The 13,101-nt window shown below is 31.7% G+C and overlaps 1 protein-coding gene and 1 pseudogene across 2 annotated transcripts; one reads left to right on the forward strand and one right to left on the reverse strand.

Moving 5' to 3' along the window:
- Positions 1 to 4,271: 4,271 nt before the first annotated feature.
- LOC111282330 (protein DETOXIFICATION 40-like) lies at positions 4,272 to 5,659 on the forward strand. Its single transcript, XM_089760569.1, has 5 exons — positions 4,272 to 4,328; positions 4,727 to 4,965; positions 5,054 to 5,172; positions 5,252 to 5,338; positions 5,468 to 5,659. The coding sequence occupies exons 1-5, from the start codon at positions 4,273 to 4,275 to the stop codon at positions 5,528 to 5,530; spliced, it is 564 nt and encodes a 187-aa protein (XP_089616695.1). The 5' UTR covers position 4,272; the 3' UTR covers positions 5,531 to 5,659.
- A 218-nt stretch (positions 5,660 to 5,877) lies between these two features.
- LOC111282214 (large ribosomal subunit protein uL6c-like) lies at positions 5,878 to 8,428 on the reverse strand (annotated as a pseudogene). Its single transcript, XR_016342077.1, has 4 exons — positions 8,260 to 8,428; positions 8,070 to 8,165; positions 7,632 to 7,946; positions 5,878 to 6,402 (listed from the first exon to the last, which is right to left on the reverse strand). The product of XR_016342077.1 is annotated as a large ribosomal subunit protein uL6c-like (transcript).
- Between the last annotated feature and the right edge of the window lie 4,673 nt (positions 8,429 to 13,101).

Consider the following 13,101-nt stretch of genomic DNA (forward strand, 5'->3'; position numbering starts at 1 on the left):
GAAGGGTTGTCTGGAGTCCTTTCATTTCTGTGCCTACAATCTGGACTTGAACTTTTAAAGCATCTAACATAGTTGGATCATGAAGAGACATATTATAATTTGGGAAGACTGTGAAGAAAACAGTTCATGCATTAAGCATTGTCTTAATTATGCTAAGGACAGCATGCTTGTATTCTTTAAATCTTGTATCCAATAATGTAATTTTGGTACATACAGGAATTCCATTTCTGTCATGGAAAGTTAAAGCTATTCTGATAGTACCAAAGTGAATATGAGTATATCATTGTTCTGACCACTGTTGAAGAAATTTTTTTGGGTTCTGAAGAGTAACAAAGTGCTCTTAAAGTCTTGCTGAAAGAATACATTAATCAAAGTTTGTGGCTTGAACATATTCTTTTGGAGCTTGGTATTTAGGTTTTAAAAGAGTTTTTAAAGATCTAGTAAGAGAATGAGAGGAGTTTGAGAAAGCTATATAGGGATTTACAAGGGGAAGAACTGTTTGTTGGGTTTTTTTTTCTTCTGAAATATAATCTACTTCATATAAGAACTTGAACTTAGAAGAAGAAGACTTTTTAAGTACAAAAGAATGAGGAAAAGATAAACTAAAAGAAGATCTAGAAGAAAAAGGTTGAGAACTAGAGTTACTAAGAGTTGATAGATCCATGAAAATAAAACTCTCTTTTGACTTTTCCTTTTTCCAACTTCAATAATCAAGGCTTAGAAACATATTCTCTTCTCACTATCTTGACAAGCTTCAAGCTCTTATACCATTTCTATGCACAGTGCAGGTAGTATGACCAAGATAACTGTGTATGAAATATGACATCTGGAGAGAACAATAAGATATCATCAATGTAGATCAAGGCATTATCAAGAATTGGAGCAAATATCTTCGTCATTGCTTTCTGGAACAGTGAAGGAGCAACTTTTAATCCAAAAGGCATTATTGTCCACTGAAAATCTAGAAATGATGTTAAGGAATGCAAAACACCGTTTTGTATCTATCCTGTGGATGTATACTTAATTGTCAAAATCCTGCTTTGAGGTCAAACTTTGAGAAGACTTTCGCATTTGCTAAATTTACAAACAAAGAGTGATCACATTTTTGGAGAAAGTCTGAATGATTTTCTGCACAAGAAAAGTGAATGAACTTTTGTCTTCAATTTGGTTTGTGCTTCATACTAACTTACAACAAGATGTCAAGCTTGGTCATTAAAATTATAAGGTCTTTTCTTCATAATAGTAAGGTGTTTAATGGAATAAAATTATAAGGTCTTTAAAGATACAATATAAATTGATTTTTTTTAAAGGATAAGAGATTTTTGGATTTTGTTCTATTTATATTTTTTTGGATTGATTTAAATATATTTATTTATATTAAATTTAATAAATTTTTTAAAAATTATCTTCTTATAATTATTCAATGGAATTGAATTCAATTTGTATTTAGTAATATTAATTCTTCTGGTTGATTAATCCAATAATGCTTAATTTCTGCTAATATATTTATTTTCAAAGATGTGAAGTTCAAATCCTTTTTTTCTTATAAAGGTGGATATATTTAGACGTTTGAAAGCAATTTTCCAATCCTTATTTTCTTTTGGGGAATCATGAACATTTTTTAACATTTAAAAATAAAGATGTCAATATATAAGATATGAATAGGATAAATCTTTTTTTTTTCTATCTTCAAATTTTTACATTGTACCCATCTTCACATCCATGCTTATTGGATATTTTAAATTTATCCACATCTCCATTCTTGCAAGTATTTAATAAATATAAGTAACTCAAACTCATAGTTTTTTTTAAGAAAAATAAAAACTAAAATATAATTTTTTATTTTTTATCTTGTATATTTAGGTAATTTTTTATAAATACATATTAATGTATATTTTTTCAATAAAAATATATTTACTAAATATATAAAAATATATATAAGATACAAGTACATGATGAATATTATATTATCTGTTTTCATTTTCGTATCTAATAAAACTTTAAAATAATATACATCTCTATCTTCATGTCCATAATATAATATCCATCCCTATCTCTATTTGAATAAAATGTCACGTTCTCTATTAAATATAGGTAAATTTGACATTTTTATTTGAAAGTAATTTTCTTTTGTAAATATAATTTTTTTAATATCGTATAAAAAATGTAAACTTTTTCCTAATAAATGAAATGTACATAAAAACTTCCAAATCTGCCTCTCATTTCCATTTAAGCAGCCAGCAAATCATAAAAACAATCATCTATTACAAAATTACAACTGTTCCACAGCCATAAACCATAACCCTACAATGGGATCATCCCAAGACACCATCCAACAACCTCTGATTCAACCGCAACTATCACACACAAAATCCGAGATAACAGCTCGTCAGAGCTTGAAAATACATTATCAGACCCTAATCTTTCCTTCTTTGAGCGTTTCCAGAAAGCAACATGGATCGAGTCCAAGCTGCTTTTCCACCTGGCTGCACCTGCTGTTATTGTTTATATGATCAATTATGTCATGTCTATGTCCACCTAAATCTTCTCCGGCCACCTTGGTAATCTTGAACTCGCTGCAGCCTCCCTGGGAAACACCGGCATCCAAATCTTTGCTTATGGTCTCATGGTATACATTAATTTTAGATATGTATATCTATAGCTACCTCTACAAGAAAACAATAAAAAAAAAAAAAAACTTTTACTGACGAAATTCTCCTAATTTGGACTATCGATAAAAAATTTCGGCGGTAAAGCCATTATTTCTTGCAGTGGATGTCTTGGTGACATTAATTTCTTATGATTTTTATGAATATTTATATATAGTTAGGAATGGGGAGTGCGGTGGAAACGCATTGCGGAAAAGCCTTTGGTGCACACAAATACGACATGCCAGGCATATATCTTCAAAGATCAGCGGTTCTCCTCGCCTTAACCGGCGTTCTTCTCACAGTTATCTAAATCCTATCGAAACCAGTCTTAATATTACTAGCTGAATCGCCTGATATTGCCTCAGCTGCTGCAATCTTCATCTATGGCCTAATACCACAAATATTTGCATACGCCATAAATTTCCCAATATAGAAATTTTTGCAGGCTCAGAGCATAGTGGCTCCTAGTGCTTATATATCAACGGCCACATTGATCATACATTTGCTGCTAACTTGGCTGGCTGTGTACAAAATTGGGCTTGGTTTGTTTGGTGCGTCGTTGGTTTTGAGCTTGTCATGGTGGATTGTGGTGATTGCTGAATTGTATACATAGCTAAAAGTGACAAGTGCAAATATACATGGAATGGATTCAGTGTTCAAGCCTTCACTGGACTGCCGGGCTTCTTCAAGTTGTCTGCTGCGTCTGCCGTGATGTTGCGTTTGGAAACTTGATATTTTCAGGTTCTGGTTTTGCCAGCAGGATTGCTTCACTCTCCATATTGTAAGTGAACATCATTTCTGATTCTTGTTTTATTTGGTTTCAAAAGTTAAACACTAATCAAAGCAATTTGTGGACTAATAATTAAAATCTACTTTTATAGTAATTAATTCCAATTAGAGGTGTTAATTGATCGGGTCAAGTTCATGCTTGGTATTAATTGTTGATATACTTGTCTAGATTTGATCCGATCCAATATTTCGAGTATCAAAATTTTCTCAAGTCTGACCTAAATTAAAAAAAATAAATCTCAAATTCATCCATTAAATTTAATTTATATAATAAAAAATTAAAAAATCCTTTCTTAAATAAATTATAAAAAATAAAAAATTACATATATATACTTATATAATTATGATATTTTAATTCTATAAAGTTTATTTAAGATAGGTCAAGATGAGTTCAGGCTTTAATTTTTTTTTTCCAAAACTCGATCCAAAATTTAAACCAATTTAAAAATTATGCTCAAATTCATTTAATGGGTTTTAATGTTTTGTCTAAACCCTCTTAAAACTTAAGCGAATTTTCGGATTTGAACAAATAATCTGATCTTTGAATAGGTATTATTCCAATACTATTATTAACTTTTATAAATCTTTTAATGTGATGATAATATTACATTTAGTAAAATAACTTTCTGATTTTGCAATTCTTACCAAGCTTTTTTTTTTTTCACCTTTTTTTTCCAATTATTTCATTAGATATTACACTCGCTAGTATAATTTTTTTTATTACAATTGTCGAAACACATTTTTACTGTCATATTCTTTCAATTCTTCTCAACAAAAGTACATAAATTGGTTTGGTTGGTTAATATATTTTTAATGGGTTCATTATTTCAGCATGACTATATCTGGATGGGTGTCTATGATTTCGGTTGGGTTCAATCCCGCTGCAAGGTTAGTCATCAAATTTTTTTATATATTTTATTTGAATAACGTTCACTACCTACCTTTTTATTTCTCCAAAAGGAATTATATTTGATAAAAAGTGAAAAAAATTATACTTAAATTGAAATGTAATTATCAAAACATTCAAATATAATTTATGACTACATATGATTTTGATATTTGTTAACAAAAAATCATCTGCAATTTATAAAGAATAAATTCGTCATTCAAATTCTCTTACATTGCATTTAGAAAATAAAATTTTACATGAAATTATCTTTACAAATAGCCAGAAAGATATATTATATTCATGTAAAAACTGAGAATATCCTGACCGTATTATCAATAAAAATTATCTTGCAAATTACTGATACTATAATTGATAAAAATGAATGCAAAATGAGCAGTGTAAGAGTAGGAAACGAGCTCGGAGCAGGACATCCAAAATCAGCATCGTTTTCGGTGGTAATAGTGACATTATTTTCATTCATAATCGCGGTGGCGGCGGCTCTAACAGTTATGTTTCTTTGTCACGTCATTAGCTTTGCCTTCACTGAAGGTGAAGTGGTGGCTCAGGCTGTTTCAGATCTCTGTCCGCTTCTAGCACTAACCCTTATCCTCAACGGAATTCAGCCAGTTTTGTCTGGTAACATCTATTAAAATACAACTATTCAGTGCAAATCAACGTTTTCATCTCTTTTTTATTTTTGGTTTTATAATTGCTTTGCATGAAGGTGTGGCTGTTGGGTGTGGATGGCAAGCTTTTGTTGCATATGTCAATCTTGGTTGTTATTACGTGGTTGGGATTCCCTTGGGTTCTCTTCTTGGCTTTTACTTCAAGCTGGGTGCCAAGGTAATTACATTATTTTTCATTTTTTCTTAATATTTAAAAGTTCATTGGGTTTGGATTATGATCCATGAGCTGGTTTCAGGGTATATGGTCAGGTATGATTGGTGGCACAGCCATGCAAACCTTCATCTTGATTTGGATCACTTGTCGGACAGATTGGGAAAAGGAGGTAACCCTGTTAATATTTTCCACCAAAACAATACATAATTTATTGCTTGTCTTCTTTAAGTGTTTATTGATCTATATTTATGTATGTATTAACTCTCCCATTGAACAAGATTTTAATATCCAATGGCAGGTCGAAGAAGCTAGGAAAAGATTGGATGCATGGGAGGATAAGAAGGAGCCTCTTTTGAAGTAGAGGAATTGATAGAACATGGTCAGCCACAAAAACAAATGGATTTAACTTGATTTGTGATAGTGCAGCTCCATGGCTTCGCCACAGAATTAGCCATCTCCATCAAGGAAAATGTGATCCCTGGAAGACGAATTGTCCTTTCGTCGTTGAGTTTTTTTCAGAAAGTATATATTCTGATTCACGAATAGGAACACTATATGCATGATCAATACAGTTAACTGAAAGTGCCTCCTATTTCTATTTTTCTTCTTGGCACCTGAGTTTCTCTTTCTAGAAGAAAAGAGCTGTTGCAGCAGAGATATTTCTAAGAGAATGCCCCATAAATCCTATATCTATATGAAGAAGAAATCTTGCAACAAAAAAGATTCTTGGATTCTTACATGTACATGGGGTACAAAGTCATATGAAACAGGGAAAACCAATCAACTCTTAATTAATTGTGAGAAATAGCTTTAGCAGCGACACGAGTTCGTTTCATTAATTCCAGATTCCTAGACAAGAACAAAATGAGAGGATAAATGAGAAACAAGGCACACCACCATTACTTCTTCTTCCCTGCTTTGCCCTCTTTTCTTCTGATAACCTCATCTGCGTATTTCACACCCTTTCCCTTATATGGTTCTGAAGGTCTCCATTTTCTAACAGAAGCAGCAAATTGACCAATGGCGCTTTTGTCATACCCACTTACAACGATTCTGGTGTTATCTTCCACCTTCACTTGAATGCCTTCAGGGATTGCCATCCTGACAGGATGGGAAAAGCCAAGACTCAACACCAGGCCTTTTCCTTCTAACGTTGCACGATATCCAACACCAACTAGTTAAAGTCTCTTCTAACCCTTTGATACTCCCACCACTATTTTGTCAGTAAGAGTCCTGGCAATTTCATATAGCTAGAATCACAATTTAAGTGTCATTAAATGATGCTTACAAGACTTTCCAATTCTAACTTCCATCGTATAATCATACAAAAATTTGAAGATGTAGGGAGAAACAAGAGTCAAATAAGAAGAGTGCATGAATAATTACAAAAAAAACATGCGACTTGTGGAGTCTGCTTACGTGATTGGAATTGAGTGAGGGTTGGAGTAGAAATCATAGTAGGTTCAAGCTATAACTTTTTCCTCTCATTACATGAAATGGGGAGAAAGCATCATAAAAGTAGGCAATTTTTCAGCATCCAACTTCTATTTCTTTAACTTTTAAAACACTAAGGATCATTTTACAAAAGTGTCATGAACATCAGATGGGACCCTGGTATGCATCCGTGTATATGATCTGCCAATAAATTTGCTGCAGCTGCAGCAACCACATCTATAACAAGTTGATCATCAAAATGGAATTTGTAGTAAACAAAAACAACGAACAGACTGCAGAAAATGCATCTGAATCTCCGGCAGGAATGATTGGAGACTTAAAAATAGTCAACTTTTAAAACAAATTAGTGATGTTTGTTAGAAAAGCTGTCAATTAAGACACATTGATCCAAAACCCAATTCAAACGCAGTAGAGCACCCCGTGATGCTTGACAAAATGTATCAAATTGATTCCTTTTAAGGAGTGGATCTGATTACATTTCTTATTTCAAAGAAATAAAAACCAGAATGTGATACTATTAATAAATCGTAGATGCTTAATAAGCAAGAATATCGGATCGATGTAATAAAATGCCTAAGGATCGTGGCTACTGGACTGAGGTGAATCATTGGTTGCATCTTTTTCTAGTTAGTGAAACTAAATGATGACGTTCAGATTATATGATAAAAATTAAAAATAAAAAAGCATTCTGGATACCTGTTCATAACATTTGACAGGAAAGATAAGAAAATCCATGACCAATTATCAGTTTCATGAGAGGATAACATCAAATTATTGATCATAGATTGCTAATTCTTGGCATGGCAAATTTGCAAATATAATCTTGATTCCCTATATCATTGAAAACCTTCAGTAAAGTTCGTACAAGGGTATTTAAAGAACTGTGAAGAACTAAACGATGAACATGTAATTACCAAGATAGACTTGGACAAATAACATATCAAGAACGAATTAGGAAACCAAGTTTCAGAGAAAGAGAGGAAGAACAAAAGGATAAGAACAATTACCTGAAAAGCCCATGCATTTGGTTGGCTCTCCTAGTCTCCACTGCTTTTCTGATCCTTAGGACCCCGGATTCCTCCCTATCAATCTTTACTTCTCGTGGATAAGTCAATGCAAGTTCTCCCAAAGGACCCTTTACATTCAAGTCCTGACCCTCCAATGTAATTGTCAGATTGGATGGCACTTGTCGGCTGCTTCCCTATTCTTGACTCCTTACAATCTACAGCCTTCCTCACTAAACCAACGCGAGTTATAGGAATGCTAAAAACAAATATCCCATTTTTCTCTCCCAGAAATGCTGATCTTATATTGCTGAAATACTAGAAGAAAGCAATCGCATCAAATTACAAAGGTAACAAAGCAGCTTTTTGGTTTTGTCACTAAAGTGAAAAGTAACAATCTTTATATATTCTTGCACTGCAGAGAAGAAAAATAATTCCCACCGTTAGCCTATACAAATTGTAGAGCACCATAGCTGCATACTGCACGGCATAGTAGCATTCCACTCCAATAATGGAATGAAAGGAGACAAACCCATTCTAAGGCAGCGTTCCATTAAGAAGCAGAAGATGTCAGATAAATTGTAGGGTAATTCAGTGCATAAATAAAAGAAGAAACATGCTTCGAACTAACCTGGTTTGGAAAGATATAACTGAAGAAGCCATATCTTGGAGAGTTTTCCTAGCATCAGCTTTGGCCCATCCAAAACGATTGTTATTTGTTATACTTCGTTTTGTCAACTGCTTAGTGACTATACCCTTATTGCAAGAGTGAACTCCCAAGGTACCCTGCCTTGTTCTGTTCTTACTTTCTTATTTTTTTTTAGACTTGGGCTTGATCCAATTAAAGCTTAGACAGCTAATAGGTCTTGTTGCCATCTTTTCATTTCAAAATACATCAATATGTGCTCACATGTCTCAATCATAGGCCACATTGTAATTACAGTTATCATAACAACTATATTCGAAGATTTATCGTTAAACATTAACTTAAAAAAATTATCATTAATTTTTTTTATTTAGATGTAATTGATCACCTAAAGAATTTATCATTTCAAGAAATACCTAAATTTAAGGGTCTTTAAAAGAATAGGTTCAGGTCTATTAACTAGAACAAGATTTGAGAATTCGATTACATGTGAGGAAGGTTATAGCACCCTTACAACGCCCATCGAAAGATGATACCAGTTTAATTTTGTGTTATCTAATAAACCTTAAAAATTTACTAAGTAATTAATTATTAAAAATTATTCTCAATTGACTCTAATACTTTTAAGAGAAAATTGAGAAAATTTCTTCACTTCAAGAGTATACGAGAAAACTACTATTTCACTTACAGAGGCTCCGTCGTCGGATTATTTAACATTAAAAAAAATTCAAAAAAATAAAAAGAAAGAAAAAAATGATTGTCTTTGTACAAAAAAAATTTATACTTTTAACTTTTTCTTAAAATATTTTTTTGAAAACTTTAATTTCAAGGAAAATTGATACTTTTAATTTTTTCCCAAAACTATTTTTTGAAACTTTTAATTTCGAAGAAAATTGATACTTTCAACCTTTTCTCAAAAACTCACTTTTGAAAACTTGTTTCTAAGGAAAATTAATACTTTCAACTTTTCCTCAAAAATCTATTTTTGAAAACTTATTTTTAAGAAGAATTGATACTTTCAACTTTTTTCTAAAAATATTTTTTTTAGAAAGCTTATTTTCAAGGAAAATTGATACTTTCAACTTTTCCTCAAAAATATTTTTTAGAAAGCTTATTTTCAAAAAAAATTGATATTTTCAACTTTTCCTCAAAAATATTTTTTAGAAAGCTTATTTTCAAGAAAAATTGATACTTTTAACTTTTCCTCATAAATCCTTTTTAGAAAGCTTATTTTAAAAAAAAATTGATACTTTCAACTTTTCCTCAAAAATATTTTTTTGAATTTTATTTAAAGAAAATAAAATAATAAAATAAAATAAAATTAAAGAAAAATAAAATAAAAAATAAAAAAAATTAAACAAATCTAATCTAATAATATTAATAATAATAAAATAAATAAATAAATAAAATAAAATAAAAACCTGAGAACGGCTCAGCTAGCGGCTCGGCTCGGTTCGACTTGAAGAAGAAAAACGGCTCGGAGACGCGGGTCGCACGTGGGTCGAAAACTGGTTGGTGCTTGGGTCGGGTCGGATCTTGGCAAAACGCGCGGATCTTTTGGGAACAGTAACACCAAAACGACGTCATTTTCGACGGGTATAAAAGGCTAATCCCTCTGTTTTTCAACAGATTTCTCCTCTTCTTTCTCTCTCTTCCCTTTCTTTCCTCTCCCTACTCTCTAAACCATGAAAAACTCAGGTTCAATCTCACCAGATTCTAGAAATTTTCATCAAAATCTGGGTTTTTCACCGAAAGTTCATCGAAAAACTAATCGATTTCTGAAAATAGTCATCGAAAACTGGAAAGTTGGTCGAAAAATTTAAACTTGGCTAGAAAAGTAACTGAAAAGTTCAACCTTCACCGAAAAATTCAATCGAAATCTGAAAATTTTTCAAAAAACTCTCCGAAAATTTTTCACCGATTCTTAGAACTATTCTAACCCACAAAAACCCTTTTTAGCTTCCCTTTCTTCTCTGTGTCTGCATTTTTCTGTGTATTTTCTTCTGTTCTTTCAGCACCTATTTATAGGGATTGATCAGAAGAGTTTCTGATCAATCCTAACTCTTTCTGAGATTTGGATTTAATCTTTGAATCCAATCTCAACTCTGTCAATTCCCAAATCACAGCCAAATTCGTTTCAAATTTTTTATCCTAATCTTAACCGAAAATTAATCAAAATAAAAAGATAAATATATTAATAGATAACAAAAAAAATTAGATAAATAAAAGAAATAGATAAATAATAATAATAAATAATAAAATTAGATAAATAATAAAAATATTAATAGATAAAATAAAAATAAAAAGTAAAAATATATATATTAAATAATGAAAATAAAAATAAAAGCCTATTGGGGCCAACTAATTAGATCCTAAATCGGGTCCAATGGGCTTAGACCCAAATCTTATTGGATCAGGCCCAATGGGCTTGGGTCCGGACTAAATAAGGTGTCTACAGCTGTCCCTATTTGCATATATTCTGCGAAGCAAGAATTATGCAAAGACGTAGACACCCATTCAAGACTCAACTTGACACTTTTTTTATTTTTGTTTTTTCTTTTTTTTGTTTTGTTTTGTTTTTTTTTTTTTGTTTGTTAAAATTTTGATCAAAGCTCCTCTAAGCAGAGGCTTAACGACCTTTAAAAACATAAACAAAGCTCCTCTAATCAGAGGCTCAACGACTTTTGAAAAATAAATAAAGCTCCTCTAATCAGACGCTCAATGATTTTGAAAAAATAAATGGCTCCTCTAATCAGAGGCTCAAAGACTTTGGAAAAATAAATGGCTCATTTAATCAGAGGCTCAACAACTTTGAAAAGTAAATGGCTCCTCTAATCAGAGGCTCAATGACTTTGAAAAAATAAATGACTCCTCTAATCAGAGGCTCAACAACTTTGAAAAGTAAATGGCTTCTCTAATCAGAGACTCAACAACTTTGAAAATAACTAAAGCTCCTATAATCAGAGGCTCAACGACTTTTGAAAAATAAATGGTTCTCCTAATCAGAGGCTTAACTTTTGGAAAGTAAATTGCTCCTATAAATAGAGACACCACAACTTTGAAAAGTAAATTGTTCCTCTAAACAGAGGCACCTCAACTTTTGAAAAGTAAATTGCTCCTCTAAATAGAGACACCACAACTTTGAAAAATAAATTGCTCCTCTAAACAAAGGCACCACGACTTTGAAAAGTAAATGGCTCCTTGACAATCATGTCCAAAGGAGTTATAGATCGTGATTGAAAAAATTTTGTAGTGGGAACTCAAAGATTCACAATTTGAATTCAACATTCATAGGTTCAGATTCGCAAGAACCTTTCAACTTCGTAAGAATTTACTAAAATTTGATTCTTAAAATTTTAGTTTCATTCAAATTTGTAAGATTTCAAGACTTGCATTTGCAACTTGCAAGACTCGCATCAAAGATCCTCATTTGAATTTTGGAGGCTCACATCCAAACGTTCAAGGTTTTTTAAAGGTTCGCATTTGGCAAGCTTGGGATTCACATCCAAAAATTCAAAGCTTCTCATTTGAGTTCAAAGGCTCAGCAATAAAACTTAGAGTTTCACATCTAAGTTCAAAGGTAAAAAATTTAGAGATTCATATCCAAAAAGTTGAAGCTTTGTATTTTGGAGATTCACATCCAAAAGTTTAAAACTTTTCATTCTAGTTCGAAGATTCACATTCGACGAACTTTAGGGTTTCACTCCTCAAAGATTCTCATTTTGAAACTCAAAGATTCTCATTTGAGTTCTCAAAAATTCTTATCAAAATATTCATAATTTTTTTCAAGTGACTCAAAAATTTGTATGAATGAATGTTATGACAAAATATGCAAATACCTTTTTAATGATGCAAATGCGGTAACCTATATTCTCATAGTACCATGCATGTCTAAACAAAGTTTAATTCATCAAATTATGTGCATGTATTATTCAAGCAATGATGCTTCCATGATGCATGTAATGCAGACGTCTATGTCATAAAATTCTAAATAATTATGGTAATATGGCTCTCAAAACTTTACCATTTCGCATGTCTTCCTTGTTCAATTTCTCAATACTTTGGAATAAGTTTCATCAATCGGTCATCACTTGACCACCATTCATGGACTTCTCAGCATTAATAAATTTCAAAACAAGTTTCATCCACCATCACTGGGTCATTACTCAGAGGTGTCTCAACATTAACCATTTCAAAACAAACTTTATCCACTGATTATTTTCATCATTCAATCATAACTTGCAAGTCATATCGGTTAATTCATCCTTGTACTCATCATTTGGTTATACCACTTTTCAAGATTTGCCCCATCTTCATTTTATTGTCCAATCCATCACCATATTCTCTATTTGGTCACATTATATATAATTTCAAATCGTTTCTTTTAGGTTTCTACCATTTTTTCATTTTGTTACCACCATCATCTTAGATTTTCCTTTAAAGGAATGCAAGACTTTTTTATACACATTGTCATTCATTCATCATCATTTCAATTCTTGATAATTATAATGCACTCATACATTTTCTTGATTTATTCTAGGGATGTAACAATAAGAGAACACAAGGTGAATTATGGTAAAGATAATCAATGAAGATCTATTTTGGTACAAAACAAATGGGAAAAGAAATAAATTGGATACATGTCATTGGGATGAATGGTATGTCCAAATGATGAAGATTCAGACAATTCTCAATATTAATCTAGGATTCTTTTTCAAAAACTCATTCCATTTACTGTTGAAGTCATTTTGAGCTTGGCGAACTTTACCCTGTCTTTGAGGGATCTTCAGATATCTTTGATCTTTAATCTACGTGAACCATTTGACC

The sequence above is a fragment of the Durio zibethinus genome, chromosome 5, assembly GCF_047325235.1.
Source record: "Durio zibethinus cultivar Kanyao isolate XHJ-2024 chromosome 5, ASM4732523v1, whole genome shotgun sequence".
Classification (NCBI taxonomy): domain Eukaryota; kingdom Viridiplantae; phylum Streptophyta; class Magnoliopsida; order Malvales; family Malvaceae; genus Durio; species Durio zibethinus.